Source organism: Oryx dammah, unplaced genomic scaffold, assembly GCF_014754425.2.
Source record: "Oryx dammah isolate SB20612 unplaced genomic scaffold, SCBI_Odam_1.1 HiC_scaffold_16, whole genome shotgun sequence".
Lineage (NCBI taxonomy): Eukaryota > Metazoa > Chordata > Mammalia > Artiodactyla > Bovidae > Oryx > Oryx dammah.
In genome coordinates, this window is record NW_024070200.1 from 37,217,985 (window position 1) to 37,245,862 (window position 27,878).

General features: G+C 38.6%; 1 protein-coding gene across 3 annotated transcripts in view; it reads left to right on the forward strand.

The window, feature by feature from the left end:
* SCAPER (S-phase cyclin A associated protein in the ER) overlaps positions 1–27,878 on the forward strand; it is a 389,138-nt gene that overhangs the window by 47,258 nt on the left and 314,002 nt on the right. For all 3 annotated transcript variants that reach the window (XM_040257316.1, XM_040257318.1, XM_040257317.1), the window contains exons 5-6: positions 5,277–5,474; positions 24,344–24,444. In XM_040257316.1, coding sequence (XP_040113250.1) covers positions 5,277–5,474; positions 24,344–24,444 — 299 coding nt within the window. The remainder of the gene's footprint in view (positions 1–5,276; positions 5,475–24,343; positions 24,445–27,878) is intronic.

The following is a 27,878-nucleotide window of genomic DNA, read 5'->3' on the forward strand; positions in this document are numbered from 1 at the left end:
AGAAAATTAGACATACCAAAGGAACATTTCATGCAAAGATGGGCACAGTAAAGGACAGAAATGGTATGGACCTAAACAGAAGCAGAAGATACTAAGAAGAGGTGGCAAGAATACACAGAAGAACTGTACAAAAAGCATCTTCATGACCCAGATAACCACGATGGTATGATCACTCACCTAGAGCCAAGTATCCTGGAATGCGAAATCAAGTGGGCCTAAGGAAGCATCACTACAAACAAACCTAGTGGAGGTGATGGAATTCCAGCTGAGCTATTTCAAATACTAAAAGATGATGCTGTGAAATTGCTGCACTCAGTGTGCCAGCAAATTTGGAAAACTCAGCAGTGGACAAGGACTAGAAAAGGTCAGTTTTCATTCCAGTCCCAAAGAAAGGCAATGCCAAAGAATGCTCAAACTACGGCACAATTGCACTCATCTCACATGCTGGTAAAGTAATGCTGGTAAAGTAGGCTTTGTCAGATTATCAGGGGGAGTTGACAGAGTTCTAAGAGAGGGAAGTGAGAAATCTGTTTTCTCCTTCCCCTATCCCTCTCTTTTTCTTTCTTCCTTGTTTTCTCTCAGAAGTGATTGATTAAATTAGTATATAGCATTTGTTATTTTGAATTTTATTTAAAACATGAAGTTCAGTTGTGTTTAACTTTTTCCAGAAATTTAGATCGCTTTGTCTTCTGCTGCATATCTTGGAAACAGGCACAGTAAGCCATAGCAACGAGAGCAGTTCAGTCACTCAGTCATGTCCAAATCTTTGCGGCCTCATAGACTACAGCATGCCAGTCCTCCCTGTCCTGTCCTGTCCATCACCAACTCCCGGAGCCTACTCAAACTCAAGTCCATCACACTAGTGATGCCATCCAACCATCTCATCCCCTGTCATCCCTTTATCATCCAACCTTCAATCTTTCCCAGCATCAGAGTCTTTTCAAATGAGTCAGTTCTTTGCATCAGGTGGCCAAAGTATTGGAGTTTCAGCTTCAGCATCAGTCCTTCCAAAGAATATTCAGGACTGATTTCCTTTAGGATTGACTGACTGGATCTCCTTGCAGTCCAAGGGACTTCTCAAGAGTCTTCTCCAACACCACAGTTCAGAAGCATCAATTCTTCAGCGCTCAGCTTCTTTATATAGTCCAGCTCTCACATCCATACATGACCACTGGAAAAACAATAGCTTTGACTAGATGGATCTTTGTTGGCAAAGTAATGTCTCTGCTTTTTAATATGTTGCCTAGGATTTTCATAACTTTTCTTCCAAGGAGTAAGCATCTTTTAATTTCATGGCTGCAGTCACCATCTGCAGTGATTTTGGAGCCCCCAAAAATAAAGTCTCACACTGTTTCCAATGTTTCCCCATCTGTTTGCCATGAAGTGATGGGATCAGATGCCATGATCTTAGTTTTCTGAATGTAAGTTTTAAGGCAACTTTTTCACTGTCCTCTTTCACTTTCATCGAGAGGCTCTTTAGTTCTTCTTAGCTTTCTGCCATAAGGGCGGTGTCATCTGCTTATCTGAGATTATTGATATTTCTCCCAGCAATCTTGATTCCAGCATGTGCTTCATCCAGCCCAGCATTTTGCATGATGTACTCTGCATGTAAGTTAAATAAGTAGGGTGACAATACACAGCTTTGACATACTCCTTTCCTGATTTGGAACCAGTCTGTTGTTCTGTGTCCAGTTCTAACTCTTGCTTCTTGACCTGCGTACAGATTTCTCAGGAGACAGGTCAGGTGGTCTGGTATTCCCATCTCTTTCAGAATTTTGCACAGTTTGTTGTGATCCACACAAAGGGTTTGCTGTAGTCAATAAAGCAGAAGTAGATGTTTTTCTGGAACTCTCTTGCTTTTTTGATGATCCAGCAGATGTTGTCAATGAAATAGTTACCTAATTTTGAATCTTGGCTTTGTCTCTTAGTGTGAGACTTTGGGTTTATCATTTAATTTGGCTACACCTAAGTTTTCTCCTGTAAAAAATGGAGCTAATAGTAGTAACTATGATGGGGTTCCCTGGTGGCTCAGTGGTAAAGAATCTGCCTGCCAAAGCAGGAGACATGGGTTCAGTCTCTGGTCCGGAAAGGTCCCACATGTCTTGGGGCAACTAAGCTTGTGTGCCACAACTATTGAGCCTGTACCCAGAACCTGGGAGCTGCAGCTGTTGAGCTCGCATCCTGCAGCTGCTGAAGCTCTCATGCCTAGAGCCCATGTTCTGCAGCAAGAGAAGCCACCACAGTGAGAAGCCTGCACACCGCAACTAGAGAGCAACTTCTACTTGCCACAGCTAGGGAAAAGCCCAGGCAGCAATGAAGGCCCAGCACAGCCAAACAATAAGTAAATAAAAAACAGTAACTATGGTAATAATTACTTCAAAAGTTACATGAAACATAGCTATATGGAAAGCACTCGACACAGTGCCTGGCACACAGCAAGCGTGCCGTGAATGTTAAGTGCTGCTGCAATTAGTATTATCACTGCTGTTGTTTTTATCAGGGGTTGGAAAAGAACCCTCTGTTTTGAAACTTTTCAGACTTCTCAGACAGTTTGAGATGTCTCTTCTACCTTTCTCCACGAGTTTGGCAGTTTTGCCAGTATTTTATTCACATTTTTCTTTGAGCATATTTCGTTTCCTCTTTATCTTTCCCCCTCTAATCATACCTGACATCATATAGGTACTTACTGTGGGCTAGGTGCTTTGTGAAATGTTCTGTGAACAGTGAAGCAGAAGCTGGAAGTTTAGGTTCTGGTCCCAGTTCTGTCATTCAGCCTTTTGACTGGGTCAACAGATTGAATCTGACTAAGCCTTAGTTTTGTCATGTACAGAACAGGGATAATAATACTTGTCCTGTCTTTATAGTAAAACTTTGTTTTGAATATTAAATGATATGTTTTCAAGAGTGTGGGACAAATTCAGAGAGTAGCACTGACATGTGTACACTACGATGGTGAAACAGCTGGCTGGCAGGAAGCAGCTGCATAGCACAGGGAGCTCAGCTCGACGCTCCGATGACCCCGAGGGGGGGCTGGGGAGCAGGAGGGAGCCTCAGCAGTAAGGGCATATGTGTATACTTACAGCTGACTCACATTGTTATAAGCAGAAACTGACACAGCACTGTAAAGCAATTGTTTAGTTGCTAAGTTGCTTTACGACCCCATGGACTGTAGCCCTCCAGGCTTCACTGTTCATGGGATTTCTCAGCAGAAGCACTGGAGCAGGTTGCCATTTCCTTCTCCAGGGGATCTTCCCGACCCAGGGATCGAACCTGCATCTCCTGCTTGGCAGGCTGATTCTTTACCACTGAGTCACCAGGGAAAGCATAAAGCCATTATCCTGCAATTAAAAAAAGCCCTTCATAAAATAAAATATGCAAATATAAAGATTGCTATTTTTGTCTAACTTAAATGTCCGATTCGCATAGTACATTGCCCTTAAGATGGAATTACCTAGATGTAATTTATTCCTTCTAGAGTCTTTCTTAATAGAAGTCTCACATAGAGCAATCACAGAGAACAGAAACATCTTAACTTGAAAGCAGTTTTGCCTATTATGCATTTTAAGAAAGGTTGGCTAAAGTATTTGAATAATATACATATGGATACATGATAGGGTAAATACATAAATGGGTGAAGAAGAGTTAGAGTATTTTTGAGAATTTCATACTAAGATTAGTGTCTGAATTCATAGGAAGCTACTAGTGCTTCGCTGATTATTCTAGAAAAAGTTTGTGATGGAGGTATAATTCAGGAAAATTCAAGTGAATTTTAAGTTTGTGTGGAATATAAGGAGAGAAATGAGGTGGTCTGGAATATCTGGTAAAGGGCTGTTAGCACAGGGCCTTGGGGTGCAGTGTAATGGGAAGTCAGTGGTGTAATTGTAGAGCTCTTACTGGAAGATGGTCTCCTGTGATCTTGGACAAACCAGCCTCTAAATCTCAGTTTTCTAAGCTGTGAAGTACAGTTAATAATACATACTTTAAAATTTGTATAAGGGGATATTTGCCATCATATTTAAATTATTACTACTAGAGTTGGAAAGTACTTGGAGAGCTGTTAAGGCAAAGGTTTTGTGGGTTGTTGATGATTACTTTAAATTTTATTGCTTGAGTGTTGAGAATTTGGGCCTGGATTAGGACTGTCAGATAAAATATTTACTAATTTTTATTTTCTGGGTCTGACAGCCTTCATCTGGATGAAGGACTGTGGAAGGAGGATGAGCAGCTCCATCTCAGCCTTTTAAGTGTGTGTGTGTCTTTGTGTGTGTAAATGTTTTGTTTGCTTGCCTTTTGGTAACGAAGATTCTGTATAAGCCAAAGGCTGGCTATAAAAGAGTTTTCAAGTATAGAAATCACTGTTACTTTGAAGGCCAAAGCGTAAAACAAAACTGAAACCTATTAGCTTCTGTTTTGGGTGTTCTTCACTCTGGGACTCTTACATGAAGAAGGGAAAACAAACAAGCTAATAGGAATGGCTTACACACATACAGGACAACCCAAAGAAACTTGGAATTGTTTGCTGTTCTAACTGTAGTACAAGTATTTATTTACTTATCAGTTTAAGTAGCCACAGAGAGAAAAGCAACTCGTTTGTACTTCTAGTGAGAATGTTCACGTTTTCCTATAAACAACACACTCATGTTTGTGGTGGAATGATTCTTTGGTAGTCTATAAAAGTGTAGAAATATAATCTTGTATTTCCAAAATCTGCCTGTGCAACCGAGGAAAGAGTGGGTCATATGAATGCTGTAGTTACTTTATTTGGTGAATCTGCTCTACAGCTGAGCTTGGTTTTCTTCATCAGTATTCTTTTCTAGTAAATTGTTTTGTGTTTATATATTGATTTTTACTTGTAGTGGAAAAATGGTTTAAGATAAAGTTAAGTAACAATATAAGTAGAAAATATGTCATTTCTAAATGAAAAAAATATATGCAGCAATTTCACAATGATAAAATGGGTATCTGTTATTTGTTAGTGTATTTAAATGTGCCATACATTTATTTTAGTAAACCAGGAGCCCTTTTAGTGCTCCTTTTCGACCAAGCATCTATTCATCATTAAAATCATCCTAATTTTCAATGAGACATGTAATTGATATTACAGACCTGCTGCTTTTATTTAAAATGAGAAGCTTTGTTTTGGTGAATTCAGTATGATGTAAGGGGAAAAGAAAGACATCATGTTTTTAATTATTTATGTTGAAAAGTGTGATTTATACAAAAATCTAGTTTCTGGAGGCATCAAAAAAATTTTTTTGTGTGTTTTATTTCATCAGAACACTACAGTAGACTGTAAAATGACATCATCTACAGCTGGAGATAAACACTTTGATAAAAGTCCCACTAAAACAAGACACCCTCGGAAAGTTGATCTAAGAGCTCGATACTGGGCATTTCTTTTTGACAATCTTCGCCGGGCAGTAGATGAAATCTATGTGACTTGTGAATCAGATCAGAGTGTGGTGGAATGTAAGGTAAGGTTTGCTTTAAGTTTTTGTAATCCATTTGATGTCAGATTCGCCAATTTTTGCTCTAACTTGATTATTTACCTCTGTATACAGTCCTTCAGTATTAACTATAATCTCCATGCTATACACTACATCCTCAGAACTTACTCATCTTAAAACTGAAAATCTGTACCCTTTACCAGCATCTCCCTATTTCCCCTGTCATTTGCAGCCACTATTCTACTGTCGGCTTCTGTGAATACATCAGGTTTTTCTTTGTTTTAATTTTTTAAGATTATCCTTGTTGTTGTTTGCGTTACCTAATTGTGTACTTTTATATTCTGTGCAAGATTTGGTAGAAATTGTCTTGATATATATAGTCCTAGGCGAGAAATTAAAAGATAGGTACACACACACACACACAGTTTATTAAAAGATCTCTCTTGGCTGCATTCTCCATTGGTACTGTAGGTGGCATTAGTGAGTTTTTCACATTCTTTAGTTTCATGTTTAACGTCTTTAATTGGACATTGCCCCTTTTATTGGAGAAGGCAATGGCAACCCACTCCAGTACTCTTGCCTGGAAAATCCCATGGGCGGAGGAACCTGGTAGGCTGCAGTCCATGAGGTCGCTAACAGTTGGACACAACTGAGTGACTTCACTTTCACTTTTTACTTTCATGCATTGGAGAAGGAAATGGCAACCCACTCCAGTATTCTTGCCTGGAGAATCCCAGGGATGGGGGAGCCTGGTGGGCTGCCGTCTATGGAGTCGCACAGAGTCAGACACGACTGAAGCGACTTAGCAGCAGCAGCAGCCCCTTTTCTATTGAGATCACTCTCCTCATCAACTTTGGTGAGGGGAAGATGAGATTGATGGCTAACCGTAAACAACTTTGAGTGGGATTGGGATGTCATTGTAAGTGTGTTTTCTAATTTTAGATAACCTTGTGTTTGTAATAGGATGTTAAACAGACACGTAGCATAATCTGTCTCTGAAAATGCACTGGAAAGCCTGGACTTTTAGTAGATACAAACTATATGCTGTATTTATACTAAATAAAATTATTTTGAGAAAAATCAGGATGATACATCTTCATAGAAAGATTACAGAGGCAGCTTCTGTTTCTACAGTGAACATGGTTAAAAATCCTGAAATTCATTATTTAACCTTTGAAATATATGAAAAGTCAAAGCAAAGTTATATGTTGAAACAACAGCTGTGTTTCCTCTAAAATTGGAAACAGCCAAAATATGTTTTAAACTAACTTAAAAATATGACTCAACAGAAACAGTTTTCAGAATGAACAGTGATTGAAATCATCCAAGTTTATGCTTTGGTTGTCACAATTAATATTGTTACTATCAGCTTGTAAAACTTTTTTTATGTTTTAAGAAAATATTTTTAAGGAAAATCATATTGTTGGGGTGTAGTCTCCACTCCTTGTTTTCCATTTCAACCTGCGGGGAACTGGATGTGTGGCTCTGGGATACTGGGGACCCCATGGAATATAGAGACTGGTACCTGTATCTCCCTTAGAGATTTCATAGCATAACAAGCTTGCTGGAGTAGCTCATGCCAGCTGGGCTTAGAGGGACTTCAGGGTAGTAAGCGTTCTTTGGAAGGACTTAGGATGGGACTTGTCACTGACTGAGTAAAGAGGACCCCCAGTGCATCTCATGATTTCTGTGAGGGAAGGATTTTAGACATTGGTGAAGATGTTGGAGTAATAGGGACTTCCTATGAGGACACTTGGTTAGGTGTTAGTAGAATACACCAAAGTCTGATGGAGTTGAGGCAGATCTTGCTTTGGGCAGAGGGAGCCAGGGTGGACCTGACCACTGCCTAGAGACCCATGGATGCTCCCTGTGCAGAAACTACCGTGTACTGCAGAGATCAGTGGGGACTACTCACTCACATTGATCCAGAGAAGGATCAGGGATGCATCTCTGCCTGGCAGCACTTGACTCTGTTGTTGGTCAGCATCATCTTAGTCCCTGGAGAAGGACTGGCTGATGACTACTGAAGATCCATCACTAATATCTGGTAAGCTCTATAAGTGGAATATCGCTCTGTTTCCACAACTGCCCCTTATGGCAGGGACATAAGTTTGTGAATGTAGGATAGTGTTAAAGGGGTACAGAGGAGGAAGAGAGGAACGACTCCGTGAAAATAAGCCACATTCCTCCCCGACAACAGGCATCTGCTAAAGGCCATCTAATTCTCACCTGTGCTAGGTTGTCAGACAACAGTAGGCAGATTGTCTGAAGATAGGATTTAAAAATCAAACTTTGATAATTGAATGTGACTGAAAAATTGTGGATTTCACTGAGCATACTCAGCAGGTTTAGGATTCAGCTGAGTAGCTAGTTATATGTGGAAAAAGATAAAAGTATTCTATGTTTATATCTCAAAAGTTGAGACTTCTCATTTCAACAAGTTAAGTCAGGATCAAAATGATATGTGAGAAAATGCTTAGAAAAGTATAACATACAATAAAAAGAAAATAAATTTTATAATTAGATGAAAGGAGAAGTCACAGATGGAGATAGGGGAATATAGATCCAGAACACAGAAGAATCATTATAGAAGCAGGAAGAATATAGGAGAATAGGAACGTCCCAAAGGCCGTGGAAGAAGAAGGAGTGGTACATAGGTTAAGAATGACTGCAGCTGAGAGAAAGCTTGGCATTTAAGAGGGAATAAGAACAGATGGGATCAAGGTGGAAACTTGTGAAAAGAATTTGAAATTCCATTTGAGGAGTTCTTTGCCTTTTTATATTTTCAAGAAGTAGGAGGTGTGAGGTTGGAAGTTGGAAGAGGGTGGAAAGATCTGAAATAATTGTGATGGAGAATGAAAGGGCAGACTTTTGGAAGCCACAGGGTTGCCCAGCAACCTTGAAGGTCACAGTTGAGACTGGAAATTCTACTCTTTCCTGTGTGTTCAATTGTCCTTATTAGAGTCTTCTCCCATCAGCACACTACTTGCTTATTTCTCTTCCATTCTAAACTGCAACAATAAAAACAATAAAAAGAAACCCCCAAACCCTATCTCTGTTTTACTTATCCTTTCATCTACTGTCCCAGACCCCCTTTTCCTTCTCTCCTTCTTAGCCAAGTTTCTTAGAAGACGGCTGCCTTTTTGCGGCCTCCATCTCCTTTTTCCTCAGGAACTCATTCGTCTACTCCAACCTGGTGTCACATCCCTATCAGAGCTCCTATTAAACTCTTAAAAAGTCACTCAGCGTTGCTCAGTCCAGTGGGTGTTTTTCTGTCCCTCCTTTGACCTCTGAGTGGCATTTCACACTGTTGACCACTCCCTCTTGCAGCACTCTCTCCTTTGGCTTTTATAGAACCACCACTGCTAGTTTTCTTCCTTCTTGGTTGGTTGCTGCCTCTGCTTCCTCTTAGTTGGCTTTTCCTTTTCCACCTGACCTTTAGCTTTTTGGGAATGCATTAAGGCTCATCTTAGACCATCTTCTTTTCTCACTATTAGTTTCTCCCTCTGCGTTTTCTCCATGCCATGGTTTAATTTATTGTTGATTTTCTGATGATTCTTAAATTTATATCTCTAGCCTATACTTCTCTTCTGATTTTCAGACTTGTATATCCAAATAGCCTCGTTGGCATCTCCACTTGGATATTTCATAAGCATGTCAAACTGATGTGTATAGAAACAAGATCATGATGACTCCTTCTACCCTAAACCTGGAGGTATATTTTTCTTCCCTGAATTGGCAGGTAGTCCCTCCATCTTCCTCCCTTTACTCCACACCAGCCACTGTCCAATGAATGGACCTCTTTGAGTTCAATTCAGTTCAGTCGCTCAGTCGTGTCCTACTGATGACTCAATGGGCTGCAGCACCCCAGGCTTTCCTGTCCATCAGCAACTCCTGGAGCTCACTCAAACTCATGTCCATTGAGTTGGTGATGCCATCCAACCATTTCATCCTCTGTTGTCCCCTTCTCCTGCCTTCAACCTTTCCCAGCATCAGGGTCTTTTCCAGTGAGTCAGTTCTTTGCATCAAGTAGCCAAAATATTGGAGTTTCAGCTTCAGCATCAGTCCTTCCAATGAATATTCAGGACTTATTTCCTTTAGGATGGACTGGTTTTATCTTCTTGCTGTCTAAGGGACTCTCAAGAGTCTTCTCTATCACCACAGTTCAAGAGTATCAATTCTTCGGTGCTCAGTTTTCTTTATAGTCCAACTCTCACATCTGTACTGGAAAAGCCATAGCTTTGACTTGATAGACCTTTGTTGGCAAAGTAATGTCTCTGCTTTTTAATACTCATTGAGTATTACCTCCTAAATCTTTCCAGCCTGTCCACTTCTCTTATTCTCTACTGCTACCATTCTAGTCCAAGCTGCCATTATATTAGTAAAATCCCTGGATCACAATTGAAATCTTTCAGCAGGACTCCCTGCATCCTTCCAATCCATTCTCTATGTGATAGGCAAACTGATACTTAAAACAAACATGAGCTCTGATTTCTTTGATTATAGCTCCTCCAAAGTTTCCCTTTGCTCTGTGCATTAAAATCTCCAGCATGACCTTCAAATCTTGAGTGAGTTGATTTGTGTAAACCTCATTTCACACCACTTTTCTCTCCTCCCTTCTGCCTCATTTAAACCAGCCTTCTTTCGATTACTCAAACATGCCAGGTACCCGCAAGTCTTCAGACCTTTCCACATTCTGATTTTTTTTTGCCGAGACACTCATCCTCACTCTTCTTGCCCAGCACCTCTTCACCTCCCCCATCCCTTTTACCTACCTCCCATTCCTAGTATAGGTTTCAATTTAAGTGTCACTTTCTCAGGGGAGCTTATCATGTTTCAGATTAAATCAGGTTCCCTGCCAATATAGAGTCCACCCTCATATCTGCATGGGATTGGTTCCAAGACACCTCTCCTACCCTTGCCATGTGGATACCAATATCCACAGATGCTCGAGCCCCTTTTATAAAATGATGTAATACATTCAGCCCTGGATATCCATGGGTTCTGCTTGGGCACGTATGGCCTGACTGTACTCTCATAGCATACTTTCCCTAGAAACATTTTATCACAGTTGAAACTACATAATTGTTTATTTTGTTGTTTTTATATCTGTCTCCCTTACTAGACATTAAGCTCCCAGAAGACAGAAACCACACTGTCTCGTTTACCACTCTGTCATCAGTTCTTGGAACTGGAACTGGAACACTGTAATAGATATATACTGTGTAGATAAATAGAAAATAGATGTTAAATGTCTGTGTGAAGCAGTGAGACCACATACATTGTTGGGGTAAAGATACGTCTACACAGTTATGTGATTCTCTTCTACAGTGACTGAATGCTAGTAAGTGACTTGCTAAAAAGTGACTTGCTAAAAACGCCCAAAGATGGCGGGTAGATGAATTAGTCATGGGTTGGTGTTTTTAAGGCAGAATTCAGTGGAATTTCATTAAGTAAAAGATTGAAGAGGTTAAGAGAATAGTTAGAATAGTGGACCATGGAACTGAAGTTTCATGGGGAAGGAAATGGCTGTCACAGAAGCCTGATAGATGTGGATAAAGTAAAGAAGTTAAGTATTTGCAAATACCCTTTGAACAAGATAGGAGTAGGTAAAGTGGATTCTCTATAGATAAAAATTAATGTTTATATTTTTAAAGTTACTGTTTACATATTCTAAATTATTAGCTTGTTTTTTTAATGTCCTTGATCTCTCAGACACTGAAATATTTTAGTCTCCCACTACTATTGCAATTTCTTCAATATCTCTTTGAATTTTGGGGAATTTTTGCTTTATACATTTTACTGTCTTATTATTAATTATATGTGTTGTATTTTTTCAATTTAATTTAATTTTAAACTTTTTATTTTATATTGGAGCATAGTCAATTAGCAAGAGAACACTCAAAATCCTTCAAGTCAGGTTTTAACAGTACATGAACTGAGAACTTTCAGATGTACAAGCTATATTTAGAAAAGGCAGAGGAACCAGAGATCAAATTGCCAACATATGCTGGATCATAGAAAAAGCAAGGGAATTCCAGAAAAACGTCTACTTCTGCTTCATTGACTTTGCTAAAGCCTTTGATTGTGTGGATCACAACAAATTGTGGAAAATTCTTAAAGAGATAGGAATACCAGACCACCTTACCTGCCTTCTGAGAAACCTGTATGGAGATCAAGAAGCAACAGTTAGAACCAGACATGGAACAACAGACTGGTTCAAAGTTGGGAAAGGAGTACATCAAGGCTGTATATTGTCACCCTGCTTACTTAACTTCTGTGCAGAGTACATCATGTGAAATGCCGGGCTGCATGAAGCTCAAGCTGGACTCAAGATTGCTGGGAGAAACCAGCATAAACTAAGATATGCAGATAACACCACCCTACTGGCAGAAATCGAAGAGCAACTAAAGAGCCACTTAATGAAGGTGAAAGAGGAGAGTGAAAATCTGGTTTAAAACTCAACATTCAGAAAACAAAGGTCATGACATCCAGTCCCATCACTTTATGGCAAATAGATGGGGAAAAATTGGAAACAGTGACAGACGTTATTTTTTTGGCCTCCAAAATCACTGCAGATGCTGACTCCAGCTGTGAAATTAAAAGATGCTTCTCCTTGGAAGAAAAGCTATGACAGTCCTAGACAGCATATTAAAAAGCAGAAACATAACTTTGTCAACAAAGGTTTGTATAGTCAAAGCTATGGTTTTTCCATTAGTCGTGTATGGATGTGAGAGTTGGACCATAAGAAAAGCTGGATGCCGAAGAATTGATGCTTTTGAATTGTGGTGTTTGAGAATACTCTTGAGACTCCCTTGGACTGCATGAACAAACCAGTCAATCCTAAAGGAAATCAACCATGAATATTCATTGCAAGGACTGATGCTGATGCTGAAGCTCCAATACTTTGGCCACCCGATTTGAAGAGCCAGCTCACTGAAAAAGACCCTGATGCTGGGAAAAGTCGAAGGCAGGAGGAGAAGGGGACAACAGAGGACGAGATGGTTGGATGATGTCATCAACTCGATGGGCATGAGTTTGAGCAATCTCAGGGAGATAGTGAAGTACACAGAAGCCCGGTGTGATGCAGTCCATGGGGTAGCAAAGAGTCAGACACGACTGAACAGCAACAGCAATGTTGATTTTGAGCATTATAATAATCGTTTTGAGCATTTTTGTCTACTTACATTTAGTCACAGTAGGTCTCTCGGTTTTCATAATGGGAAATAGCATAAGAACATCTGGTCCAGCAACTTCCAAATGAGTTGCAATTAAAAATTAGTTAGCCACTGAAGCAACATATTTGTATCACTACCCAGGCAACTGCAAATTTTATTTATCCAAAAAGATCCTGGTAAGGATTAAATTATAGGAGAATGCTTTTCATTAGCAGATTTTCATTTGGTAGGCTTTTATTTGTTGAATATATTATGTATGCATTCTTCTTCCAGCTTGCTTATATTGAGAATTAAGGGGAGATATTTGAAAGAGGTAAAATGATAACGGAATGAAGATGACTGGGTGAATACTATTATTAGACAGTTTTTGAAAGTGATTTAGTTGCCATTTTGCTTTCAGATGATTTCTTTTTTAAACATTAGATTAGCAGTTTAAAAAATGCTTTTTAAAACTTGTTTCACTTTTTGTAAAGCATTTTCTTTTTGTAAGAGTCCCTTCATCACTGACTTCTCATGTGATGGTTATTTCCACTTCTTCCATCATCACAGAGGGCACAACTGTACTCATTCCTGCAGCTGAGTTGGAGGGCTGTATTGATGTCTGGGCCCAAGGGTCTGTACACCTAGTATTGTGTGTCAGGAGGACAGAGGGATGGCGCCAACCATCCTGCTGTGCGCCAGTAACTAGAATTAGTTACAAACCGATCGAATCCGTTGCAGCCAATTGGTAAACTAATTGGTAATTTTAGCTGTACATCTATATGTAGTTATCTGAATGCCTATAACATTACTTTCAGAGCCACTTTTGTTCTGTTTCGTCCTGCTTAACAAAATAGCCTTCATAGCTGTAAGGAGAAAGATGTGCATCAGTGACTGTGAGGCTGCTCCAGCTGCTTGTCTTGTTTGTATTCCCTTGTTCGTAAAACATGACTCAGGTTACAGCTGCATGGTACCACTCTGATCATTTCTGATAACAGTGAGCTAAACATTCCTTAAACTAGGTTGTTTAAGCCACCAAATGTACTTTCTCTGTGCCAACTTGTATCAGAAGTATAGCTGCTTATATTCTTGCCTTTTAGAGGGTTTCTTCTTCTTCTTCTTTTTTTCTTTCAGTGAAAAGGGAAATCAGTAGACAACTTTTAAAGGAAATTATTGTGAATTAAATCTTTCTGTACCCTAAAGTAGGTCGCTTAAGTTAATGAATTTAATTAAAGAATTTGAATTGTATTAGTAGAATTGAGAAAAGGAAGTCAACTAAATTTAAAAAATTTTCCTTTTCCTGATCATAGAAAACTTTCATTACCAGTGATTTGGCAATAAGATTACCTTAGAAAGAAAATAAACAGTACTTCTATGTCAGGAGAGTCTTTTAAAGTAGAATATAACTTTTATGACTAAAGTGAGGTTGGTACTATATTTCATTTATGAATAACTTGGCATATATTTATTATTAGTTTTGGGTCTGGTTTCCAAAGTGTACCTGTATGTTTAAAAAAAAAAATTGTAAGTGAAAAGTGTTTTTGAGGTCTTTGAGGCCCACTGATACTAAACCGTGAGTCCAATACTTTGTTATGGAAAAGTAATATATTTTTAAAACAAATAACCGTTTTTATAGCTGGCTGTCATTTTCTGATAGTCATCTTCTGGGAGAATTAGAAAGCTGCCTTTTATAGTAAAGTGAGACTGGCATGTCTTTACAGTAAGATGAGAATAGGATGATACTGGTAAAGTGAATACACTTTAAAGTTCTCTGTCTTATCATTTAAATGGCAACGATGGCCAGTTAAGCAGTGTATGCACATAGCTAAACTTGACATCAATTCCCTTTTGTCAGACATGGAGTGGATCTTAGTGGCTTATGCGTTTAAATCTTTCTTGTGTAAAATTTTTCCATTGCCACTCTCATGTAAAACTAGTCAGTGCTAAGAAAAAAGTCTTTGTGAGATGAGTAGAATGTAGTGTTACAGTAATGTGATTTTGGATTGTCTAAAGAGGAAAATTAGAGTGCAGATAAACTGAATTAGAAGTGATTCCTGTGAAATCCAGTCAGTTTGAAATGTATTTTGTTATTGGAGGCTTAGTGTCTGTGCAAATGCTGTATTTGATAAACAGAATGCAGGTAACCCATATTATGAAAACTGGTGTTACATCATGCATAATTATAATGGCCTTTGATATATTCAGCTTTATATTATTTGCCTTAGAAATGCTGGTAAAATTTTAGACATTTACTTTTCCAAATATATTTCTTTTTAAACTGATGATTTCACATATATGCTAGCAGAATTAAAGATTATTTAAAAAACTAACCATTCTTATTAATTTTTTAGAAATTTGATTTCAGAAAGCTTCAGTTTAGTAGTAAATGTAAAAAATGTTGATGAAGAACACTGGAGGGAAGCATGCCCTTGATAATGGATTTGCTAGTAACTTTTTTCATTCCTATCTTTTCTTCTTTTTATTTTTCTTGCTGCTGGTATAGAACATCTTGGAGGTATGACTTAGCAGAAAGAGCAGTAGGCCAGGAGTCAATGCACGGGGCTTGGGTTCTGTGCTGTCACAGCCAGATCACTAAACTCAGGGTTATCTTGAAAATTAAGTGACTGACTATAGACTATGTGACTTCTTCATTCATTAGATATTCCTCTGAAATTTATTCATTATGTAACATCTTTTGTCACTACTGGTTTTACTTATTCAGCCCATTCTTTAGAATAAAAATTTCTTTTTTTTTTTTAGAATAAAAATTTCTAAACAAGACTAGAGAGGGTAGAAATTTGCTTTAAGAGGGATTATAAATTATAATTAATTTCTGTCATAAAGTACCACTGATAAATGTGACATTGGACATCTGAGGGAATAATCTTCTGTTTAGTTCACTCAGGCTAAAGAGCAGCATTTGCTAGCATGCTACTGATGTTTCAAATCACTGAATACATCTCTCTTGTGGTTTGAATTTCATTGATTCAGTGTTTTGACACATAGTGGATTTCTGACAAATTTTATTTTGGTGAGTAAATCATAGAATCTTAGAACTGTTAGTAAAGTTATCTAATCCACTTACCCATTATACAGTTACCCTTGACCATATTCCCTCTGGTAACTAATTCTCTTTTTGAGACAGCTCTGGCAGGTGAAAATCTGTCATTTTCACTAAGCATTCTTTGTTCTGTAACTTGTATTTATGTGGAAATAATATAATCCCTTTTATGATAACCTCTTTTATGTGAAGCTGTTTATCATACCATCCCATTAGTCTTTAAGCCTAGTCATCCAGTTCTTACTGTAGTTCCTACTATGATGTGATGTTAAAACCTTCCTTGTTATCACACTTGGTTTATTGTGTTCTACTTTACCTATCTATCCTCCTTAAATTGTGCTTACCATGGCTTAGTGGCTAGCAAGTAGCTAGCAACAGAATTAGACTCTAGCTGATTAAATAGAAAAATTAATTTTTTGAGAAGATAGGTCACAGATTTGATACTAAAATCCATGAAACAGGGTTAGAAAATAGGCAGAAACCAGGGAGGGTTTGCAGAGAAACATCTGGCTAGGATGTATTGCTATTTTTTTTTAAATACCACCATTTCCTCTTTATCTTTGCCTTGCTTGCTTGAGATTCAGAGTCCCAGGCAAGTGAGTCTGATTGGTTAAGTTCCAATCATATTACTGTGCTTAACTGGCAAGTAGTAGAGAGCAGAAAGATCTTCTCTTTTGTCTGTGCAAAAGCCCAATTCCCCAATCTAGAAAGAGAGTGGAAATTCTGGTTAGCAATAAAAAAAATATTTCATGTAGACAGAAAACTCACAGAGGAAGTGGTCTCATTTTACCTTATGCTGATCAGACCCCCAGCCTTTTCATAGTTGCTATTATAATTGTATTATTGAAGTGTGAGGCCATATTCACTTTTTCCTCTGGCTCAGCAAACTATTTACTCAACTTGAGTTTAGTGTCAAGTAAAATTACAGTCTTTTTTATATGTGTCATGTTTTGTTAAGACCAACCTCTGCCTAATATTTTACTTGTACAGTTAGTTACTGGATCAAACAGTAGAATCAGAAGCTTATCATTAAAAAATATCTCATCTTTTTTAGATTTGCCGCATTACTATAACCTGTCCATGCTGCCCAATAGAAATATAACATGAGCCACATAGGTACTTCTAAATTTCCTACTTGTTACATTAAAAAGGCAAAAAGAAACATATGAAAATAACATATAATATTTTAAATTTAACCCAATACAGCAAAAATTATTTCAACACAATGGTAACATGTTAGAAATACATAAAAGCCAGCATCAACAACTTCCCATTTGCCAAATCTGGAACAATTCAAGTATTAAAATAAATAATGATAGTAATGGATCATTCAAGAATATAGAAATTGATGAATCCATACTATTATGAATAAGTAAATTAATAAATAGTCAAATAAGGGAGAAGGGAAAGCACCTTTTCTATAACAGAATGCTAAGTAATAAATGTATAAGGAATGATGGAATTAGAAAATCATCATTTAGAAATTATTATAATAATTTATCCAGGCTAGAATCACCAATGGATCTTAAATTAGTGAAATTTGTTGAAGAACATGATATTTATAGTTACAGAATATCTCCCTAAAAGATAGTTCTTAAGTACAGAGAAAAATATGAAGTTTAAGTGGGGAGTTGTTAGATACCACTTATCAAATTATCAAGTTTATTATCATTAGTAATAGGACATATACATAGTGGGTGCCTCTTTATATTAGGCACTGAGAAGACCACAGCATCACTAATGTAGTATTTCTGAGAATTCATTTAATTTGACTTTAAATTGATTGACATATTACAAAATAACTGCCTGTATTCTTTAAAAATATGAGGTCATGAACGACTGAGGAAGAGCAGTAATAGAATGAGGAAGACAGGACAGTTAAATACAAGCATGATTCTCAGTAGGGCCTTGGATTAGATTATTTTTCTTCTCTAAAGCCACCCTGATTATTTAACTTATATGCAGAATACATCACATGAAATGCCAGGCTAGATGGCTCACAAGCTGGAATCAAGATTGAAGGGAGAAGTATCAATAACCTCAGATATTATGCAGATGACACTACCCTACTGGCAGAAAATGAAAAGGAACTAGAGAGTGTTTTTTTTTTTTTTTGATGAAGGTGAAAGAGTAGAGTGAAAAGCTGGGTTAAAACTCAACATTCAAAAAATGAAGATCATGGCATCCAGTCCCATCACTTCATGGTAAATTGGTGGGGGATAAATGGAAACAGTGAGAGACTATTCTCTTGGGCTCCAAAATCACTGCCGTTGATGACTGCAGGCACAAAATTAAAAGACACTTGCTTCTTGGTAGAAAAGCTATGATAAACCTAGACAGCATATTGAAAAGCAGAGACATCACTTTGCCAAGAAAGGTCCATCTAGTCAAAGCTATGGTTTTCCCAGTAGTCATGTACAGATGTGAGAGTTGGACCCTCAAGAAGGCTGAGCACTGAAGAACTGATGCTTTCAAAGCTGTAGTGCTGGAGAAGACTCTTGAGAGTCCCTTGTTCAGCAAGGAGATGGAACTAGTCAATCCTAAAGGAAATCAATCCCGAATATTTATTGGAAGGACTGATGTTTAAATTGAAGTTCCAATACTTTGGCCACCTAATGCAAAGAGCATCATTGGAAAAGATCCTGACATTGGGAAAGATTTAGGGCAGGAGAAGAAGGGGGTGACAGAGGATGAGATGGTTGGATGGCATCACTGACTCAATGGACGTGCTGCTGCTGCTGCTGCTGCTAAGTCGCTTCAGTCTTGTCCCATGCTGTGCGACCCCATAGATGGCAGCCCACCAGGCTCCCCCGTCCCTGGGATTCTCCAGCAAGAACACTGGAGTGGGTTGCCATTTCCTTCAGTGCTTCATTTCCTCCAAAGCATCAGTTCTTCAGTGCTCAGCCTTCTTGAGGGTCCAACCCTCACATCTGTACATGACTACTGGAAGAACCATAGCTTTGACTAGATGGACCTTTCTTGGCATAAAGTGAAAAGTGAAATTGAAGTCGCTCAGTCATGTCCGACTTTTGTGACCCCATGGACTGCCGCCTACCAGGCTCCCCGGTCCATGGGATTTTCTAGGCAAGAGTAGTAGAGTGGGTTGCCATTGCCTTCTTTGCAATGGACATGAGTTTGAGCAAACTCTGGGAGATAGTGGAGGGCAGGAAAGCCTGGTGTGCTACAGTCCATGGCGTCACAAAGAGTCAGACACGACTTAGTGACTGAACAACAACAACAAAAGTTCAGTAGTGGAACAGTTGGTAAAATCTGAGTGAGCTGGAGGACCCACACTTCCTGAATTCAAGCTTACTTCAAAGCTATAATAATCAAAATGATGAGTTGCCAGGATAAGGATAGGCCTGTAGATCTATGTCTAAAGATAGACATAGAGATCTTGGCAACAAATCCATAAGATCTGTGGTCACTTTTCTTGTTAGAATATTTTTATTTATTTATTTTGGGCTATTCTGGCTCTTTGTTGCTGAGCAGGCTTTTCTGTAGTTGCAGTAAGTGGGGGCTGCTTTCTCGTTACAGTGTGAAGCCTTCTCATTGTGGTGGCTCCTCGCTGCAGAGAAAGGAAGAGCTCTGCGGTGCACAGGTCTCAGTAGTTGCATCATGTGGACTCAGTAGCTGCCATTCCTGGGCTCTAGAGCACAGGCTCAATAGTTGTGACACAGGGGCTTAGTTCCTCCACTGCATGTAGGATCCTCCAAGACCAAGGATCGAACCCATGTCTCTTGCATTGGCAAGTGTGCCAACAGGGAAGCCCTGATCATTGTTTTTCTTGACAAGGGTGCCAAGACTATTTCATGGGGAAAGAACAGCCTTTCAGCAAACATTGCTGGGACAACTAGATATCCACACACAAAGAATGGATTTGGATCCCTACCTCACACCATATGCAAAATTTAACTGAAAATGGATCAAAGACCTAAGTGTAAGAGCTAAAACTATAGAACTTTGAAGAAAACATAGATGTAAATCTTTGTAACCTTGGAGTAGGCAATACTTTCTCAAATATTATACCCAGAGCACAAGTAACCAAATAAAAAATATGTAAATTGAACTTCATCTGAATTTAAAACTTACATGTGTTATTAGGACACTCACAAGTGAAAAGACAGCTCACAGAATGAGAGAAAATATTTTTAAACCATATGTCTGATAAGTCTAATATACAGAATATACGAAAAATGCAGTCCAAAAATAAAAAAGACAAATAGCCCAGTTAAAAAATGGACAAAGAATTTGAATAGACACTTTTGCATGGATGATATACAAATGTCCATGGGCACATGAATATGTGTTCAACATTTTTAGTCATCAGGGAAAATCAAATAAAAACAACAGTATCACTTTACTGTCATTAGGTTGACTAGAGTCAAGAAGTCAGAAAATAGCAAATGTTGGTAAGGATTGAAGGAGATGCAACCCTCTCATATTGCTAGTGGCAATATAAAATGGTACAGCTACTGTGGAAAAAATTTTGGTAGTTAATGTTAAATGTTAGAGTTACCATGTGGCCCAGGAAATCCAAATCCATTTATACACCCAAGAGAATTAGAAACGTGTTCACATAAAACCTTGTACATGAATGTTCCCAGCAGCAGCATTCATAATAGGCAAAAAGTGAGAACAGCCTAAATATCCATCAACTGAAAGTGAATAAAAGAAGTTGTGTTTACACAGTTATTAATTATAGAAAGGAATGGAGTACAGATGCATGCTACCAGGTAGATGAGCCTTGAAAACATTCAGTTCAGTTCATTTCCTCAGTCGTGTCGACTTTTCGTGACCCCATGAACCACAGCACACCAGGCCTCCCTGTCCATCACCAACTCCCAGAGCCTCAAACTCATCTCCATTGAGTTGGTGATGCCATCCAACCATCTCATCCTCTGTCGTCCCCTTCTCCTCCTGCCTTCAACCTTTCCCAGCATCAGGGTCATTTCAAATGACTCAGCTCTTTGCATCAGGTGGCCAAAGTATTGGAGTTTTAGCTTCAGCATCAGTCCTTCCAATGAACACTCAGGACTGATCTCCTTTAAGATGGACTGGTTGGATCTCCTTGCAGTCCAAGGGACTCTCAAGAGTCTTCTCCAAGAGTTCAAAAGCATCAGTTCTTCAGTGCTCAGCCTTCTTTTTTAGTCCAACTCTCACATCCATACATGACTACTGGAAAAACCATAACCTTGACGAGACGGATCTTTGTGGGTAAAGTAATGTCTCTGCTTTTTAATATGCTGTCTAGGTTGGTCATAACTTTCCTTCCAAGGAGTAAGCATCTTTTAATTTCATGGCTGCAATCACCATCTGCAGTGATTTTGGAGCCCCCAGAATTAACTGTTTCCCCATCTATTTGCCATGAAGTGGTAGGACTGGATGCCATGATCTTAGTTTTTTGAATGCTGAGCTTTAAGCCAACTTTTTCACTCTCCTCTTTCACTTTCATCAAGAGGCTTTTTAGTTCCTCTTCACTTTCTCCCATAAGGGTGGTGTCACCTGCATATCTGAGGTTATTGTTGTTTCTCCTGGCAATCTTCCAGCATGTGCTTCAAGCAGCCCAGCATTTCTTATGAAAACATTATGCTGACTAAAGGAAGCCACCTCAAAAGACCACATATTATATGATTCTGTTTATATGAAATGTCCAGAAGAGGCCAGCCCATAGATATAGAAGGTTATCAGTGGTTTCCAAAGGCTGGGGAGAAGGGAAAATGGGGAGTGACTGCTAAAGGTTTCTTTCGGGGGAATGATATAAATGTTCTGGAATCAGTTGCATAATTCTGTGTATATATGGTGCACAGCTCTGAATTGCATAATTTAAAATGGTGAATTTTATGGTCTGTGAATTATATCTTAATAAAAATTGAGGGAAAAAAAGCCTATATTATGCACATTCTTCTAGAACATAGAAAAATAGAGAATTCCTTTCAGCATAACCTTGATAACCAAAACTCTTATGAGAAAGGAAAATATAGGCCACACTGAAGTACAGATGCATAAGTCCTAAACCAGATAACGATGTATTGAATCTAGTGATTTGAAGATTGGATAGTACATCACAATCAAGTTAGGTTCTTTGCAGTCCTGCAATGTTTCTTTAACATTTAGAATATGAAATTAATGTTATTTACTATATTAGATGAGTGAAGATGAAAAATCATATGATCATGTCAGTGATTTTGGAAAAATACTTTGTGAAATTCAGCACCCATTCATGATAAAACTAGTAAACTGAGAATAACAGGGAACATCTCTAGTGATCTAAGGAATCTTCCAAAAATTCTAGAGTAAACATCAAGCTTAATGGTGAGATATTGAGAGCTTTCCTTCTGAAATTGTGAAGGAGACAAGATCCGCCACTGTCTTTATTTCTTGAGCCTTGGGCCAGCACAGGAATAAGAGAATAAGACATAAAAGATATGAGACTTATGGAGAAAAATAAGTATGTCATTATTTACAGATCACATATCTATATATATGTATATACACACATAAACACACTTAGGAGATCCAGGAAAATCAACATTAACTGAAAAAAATTTTAAAGCAACTACCATTTATTCTTAGGGTTGAGTCTAACAAAAGATACATAAGACCTCTACACAGAAAAATATAATACATTATTGAGACACACTGAGTAAGATAAATATATAGAGCAATAGGTCTGTAAAGACTAGAAAAACAATGTTATAAGAATATCAGTTTTCTTTCAGTTCATCTATAAAATCAATGCAAATGCAATTAAAATTCTATTTTTTTATCCTTGGGAACTTGACAAGCTGATTCTAAAATTTGTATGGAAATGCAAAAAGGGCTGGAATTAGCCTAGACAACTTTGAGGTCAAAGATAAAGTTGGAGAATTTACTGAGTTTTGAGATTTATTTTAGAACTGTACCAATGCATGACGGAGAAGGCAATGGCACCCCACTCCAGTACTCTTGCCTGGAAAATCCCATGGACGGAGGAGCCTGGAAGGCTGCAGTCCATGGGGTTGCTGAGAGTTGGACATGACTGAGTGACTTCACTTTCACTTTTCACTTTCACACATTGGAGAAGGAAATGGCAACCCACTCCAGTGTTCTTGCCTGGAGAATCCCAGGGATGGGGGTGCCTGGTGGGCTGCCGTCTATGGGGTCGCACAGAGTCGGACACGACTGAAGCGACTTAGCAGCAGCAGCAGCAGCAATGCATGATAATTTACTACTGGTATAAGAATAGACCAGTGTAACAGAAGAGATACTGTAGAAACAGACCCATGCTTTAAAAGATAATTTTGGAGAAATCTTCCTGACCTTGTGATAGGAAAAGAACACTTAAAAATGACACAAATAATATCAGTCTTTAGATAAAACAGTCATAAATTATACCACCTTGAAATTTGGAATTTCTGTTCATCAAAAGATTCCATTCCATTAGAAGAATGAAAAGGTGAGCTTATATGTGCTGCACATATAATCGACAGTAGGCATATATCCAAAAGAAGTTCTTCTGCACATCAAAAAGAGAAAGATACTAGAAAAACAGGATGAGTCTTGAAAAAACACTTTACAAAAAGAGGTTGGCTGATAAGCATATGAAAAAGTGCTGAGAATCATTAATAATCAGAGAAACACATACTAAAACCAAAATGAAACCATTACAGCCCCATCAGCCAGAATGGCTCAGGTTAAAAACACAAAAAGAAGACCCAAAATGGAAATTCCAGGTATAGATGAGGGTGTGCAGCAAGTAGTGCTCACATACACTGCTGCTGGGTGTGGCAACCACTTTGGAAAACAGTTTGTTACTGTGTATGCAAGTGGAACATAGGCTTACTCTGTGACTCAGCAATTATACTCTTGATCATACACTCAACAGAAATAATACACATGTGCAGTGAACATGTACATGAGTAATAGCATATAACTTGTAATATCCCAAATTTGGAAATTAGTTCAATGTGCATCAACATTAGATGGTGTAAATATTAGGTAAATAAATATTAAAATAAATAACAACCAATAAATTTTGATAAACTATAAATTGGGTAAATAAATGTTAATAGAATACTATTCAGAATTCTACTGTTCAGTAGTGACCTTGGAATATGACAGTAAGTGAATGGCAGGTACATTCTGCAATATGGATGAATCCAATAAACAAATGTACGACAGAAACCACAAAATAATGCATAGTCTATTAGTTCATGTTATAAATTTCAAAATCAGGCAAAATAAAACTATTAGAAGTCAAAGCAGTGGTTACTTTGGAACAGTGATTTGGAGGGGGACATCAGGGAACTTTTAGACTGATAGTGTTAAATTTTTTGTCTTGGATGGTGGCTGCATGAGTCCTTACTTTGAAATAATTTATCAGTACATTTATGTTTCATATACTTTTCTGTTTATTAATATAGCAATAAAAAGATTAAAAGAATATTCAGTTGAGAAAGTCTTGAGAATGAATATCAATACCATCTCTTGGTCTTTAGACTGTGAGCTTCACTAATTTCTTACCAAACAGAATGAAAATAACCCCCCACTCCCCAGATATCGGTAGATTTTGCCGCTTCCTCAATGAGGAGTATTAGTGTAAAAATTATTAATTCCTAAGTCCTTTAAAATTTTTTTTCTTGGAAGCTCTTTAGTTTCGGAATGGAATCTAATATTTGTTGTTTGTATTGAATTAGGAGGTGCTGATGATGCTGGATAACTATGTAAGAGATTTCAAAGCATTAATTGACTGGATTCAACTTCAGGAAAAGCTAGAGAAGACAGATGCTCAAAGCAGGTAATGAATTCTGGTCTTTATATTTATAGCAGCTGGCAGGTTCTAAAGCATTTATTAAAATTGACAATGAACTTGACCTCAGCTTAACTGGAAACTTGTCTAAATCTAAATGTTGGGAGCTGTATTTCTCAAGTTCAGTAACAAGTATTTTATTGGGTACCTACTAGTGCAAGGCACTTATTATCTTGTACAGAAATGTAACTGCTGAGTAAGATACACTTAACTGCTTTCATGAATTTGTAGTCTAAGGGTGGGATAAAATAGAACTGATTACTATGAAAAAATTGTCAATATTATAGGTGTTCAGAGGACAGAGTCATATCTCCTTTGGGGAACAGATCAGGAAAGATTTTGAGGAGGTTGTAGAAGTGTTTAAAAAATGTGATGGATTTTAATAAAGTTGGCCTTTCAAATGAAGGGAATAAGGACAGCTATAGAAGTTCAGCGTGCATACGAAGTGACAGTAAAGTAGGGAAAAGTATAGTATTTCTTCTTAAGGTAGTAGGCAGTGAGGAAAATTGATGAGATTAGGGGAATAATGAAAGATCAGAGCTATTTTAGAAACCTTCATTTGGAATCAGCACGCTGGGGAGCTGCACACAGCACACTTTCATCTGGAATTGGTCCCAGTGCCAGGCTCTGGGACTATTGTGATTAAGAAAAACAGACGCAGTCCTGCCCTCATGAAGTGCACAGTGCATTGACAGGAAACACTGAGGTTAAATACTTATCCGTGTACAAAGAGTCATCCCAAAGAAACATACTATACTTTGTGAGTATAATAAAAGGTACCATCAACCAGTTTGTTAAGCCCAGGAGGATTTCCCCCAAGGAGCTTATATTTCAGTGAGGCAGAAATACCAAGAAGCTGTTAGCTTGACAAGGAGAAAAGAAAAATGTAATCCCAGGTAGAGGTGACAGTATAGGATATCCTGGAGGTGCAGGAGAGCACAGAATAGTCCAGGAGTTCAGAGTTTAGCAGGGCTGGAGTGAACAGAACAGGGAAAGAGTAGCATGAGATGAACCTAGAGAGGTAGGTCGAGACCAGATTATGTAGGACTTTGTAGAGGTGATAAACACTTTAGTGTTTATTTTGGGCTATAAAGGTTTTTAAGTAAGGAGATTACATATCAGACTTTTTTTTTTTTTTTAAAGATCTTTCTGACTGTAGTGTGGGAAGGTTGAGATTCAGCAGTATAGTTTATACATTAGATGCTGGCTACTCAGGCTCGAGGAAAGGCAGTGGGGAGAGCCGAGACATATTCCAGAGATGGATAATCCAACTGTGTTTAGTATTTTGGTTATGTGCACAGGCAAAACAACAATTTGCTATTTAGTTTAGACTTATAAGTGAAGCCTGAGCTTTTGTGAAGTGGGTCAGTTCACATGAAGCTACAGTGATGCACTTTTACCTGGCGAAAACAGGCCTAGGCTGCTGCTTTTCCTTGGATTTAACCTTGGTTCAATCTCAGTGAGTGGAGCTGTCCTGTTGAGAAGGCATCTTTTATCCCGTCCTAGTCTGTCAACCCCAGGGGGAAACCAAGAGAGTGAAGGAATCCCAAGGGACAAATCCAGGAAGTCTTGGTTCCCAGGAAACCAAATTCAAGGAAACTGGGCAATAAGCAGTTTCACCTTTACCCCTTGATAATAGGTGATTAGATCGGGTGGGAGTGGGGGATACATTCTTTAGTGGGGTTGAACCAGATCATCATGCTGATTTGGAGTTGGTGACTGTGTATTGCCCTTGAAAAGATAAGCAGAGGAAATCAGGTTCAGAGAAAACAGAATAGATGTACAGAGAGGGCAGATATGAGGGAAATCATCTGGTCTTTCAGAGTTTGAGGGTGTTGCTTTAAAGCCTGAGAGTGTTGCTTTAAAGCCTGCCTCTTCCATACCTAATCCTCATGAGCCACCTTGAGGATGTCCTTATCCTTGTTAAGTTTATATCCTTGCAATAAATCTTTTTCTTTTTTTATTTAGCTTAATGAAGTTTCTGTTCCTTGTATCTAAAAAGGGTCTGTAATGTAACTGTCAATGCATTATAGAAGCTAACTAGTTTTTTTTCTTGCTTGCAAACTACAGGCTAGCAGTGGCTATATTGAAGATTGTATTGAGAAACATTCTGAGGTGAACTCCAAGCTTAACAGCTATGCCTATCCGGGCATCATGGTTCGAAAATATACCTGAGGCAACACTTTAAAAAAATACATTTTATTTATTTGGCCGCATTGGGTCTTAGTTGCAACATGCAGGATCTTTCAATGTGGCACATAGACTCTCCAGTTGCAAGGTGTGGGCCCCAGAGCATGTGAACTTCAGTAGTTGTGACAGAGGAGCTCTCCGGTTGTACAGGGGCTTTAGTTGCTCCTAGGCATGTGAGATCTTAATTCTCTCATAAGGGATAGAACCCATGTCCTCTGCATTGTAAGTCAGATTCTTAATAACTGGACCACCAGAGAAATCCCTGAGGCAACTTTTTATACGTTAAGAACTTCCCAGCATTTCTTCTCTTTGCCTCTTGAGGCAGCTCAGTTCAGTTCAGTCGCTCAGTCGTGTCCGACTCTTTGCGACCCCATGACTTGCAGCACGCCAGGCCTCCCTGTCCATCACCATCTCACGGAATTCACTCAGACTCACGCCCATCGAGTCCGTGATGCCATCCAGCCATCTCATCCTCGGTCGTCCCCTTCTCCTCCTGCCCCAATCCCTCCCAGCATCAGTCTTTTCCAATGAGTCAACTCTTTGCATGAGGTGGCCAAAGTACTGGAGTTTCAGCTTTAGCATCATTCCTTCCAAAGAAATCCCAGGGTTGATCTCCTTCAGAATGGACTGGTTGGATCTCCTTGCAGTCCAAGGGACTCTCAAGAGTCTTCTCCAACACCACAGTTCAAAAGCATCAATTCTTCAGCGCTCAGCCTTCTTCACAGTCCAACTCTCACATCCATACATGACCACAGGCACAGATATAAAAAGCAACCTTTAGTTTCCTGTAGGTGGCATTATCCATCTTTCATTCATCATCTCATGCATCAAATTTTATTTCCCATATGATTTGGCAATAAATTATCAAAAGCTTTAGATTTTATTTGGATAAACATCTATATGAATTTTCTTGTTTTCTGGTAATTACTATCATTTAATGAGAGAAAATTACTATCATTTAATGAGAGAAAAAAATCACAGTCACTAGATTGAATAAAAGGAGAAGGCAATGGCACCCCACTCCAGTACTCTTGCCTGGAAAATCCCATGGATGGAGGAACCTGGTAGGCTGCAGTCCATGGGGTCGCTGAGAGTCGGACACAACTGAACGACTTCACTTTCACTTTTCACTTTCATGCATTGGAGAAGGAAATGGCAACCCACTCCAGTGTTCTTGCCTGGAGAATCCCAGGGACGGGGCAGCTTGGTGGGCTGCCATCTATGGAGTTGCA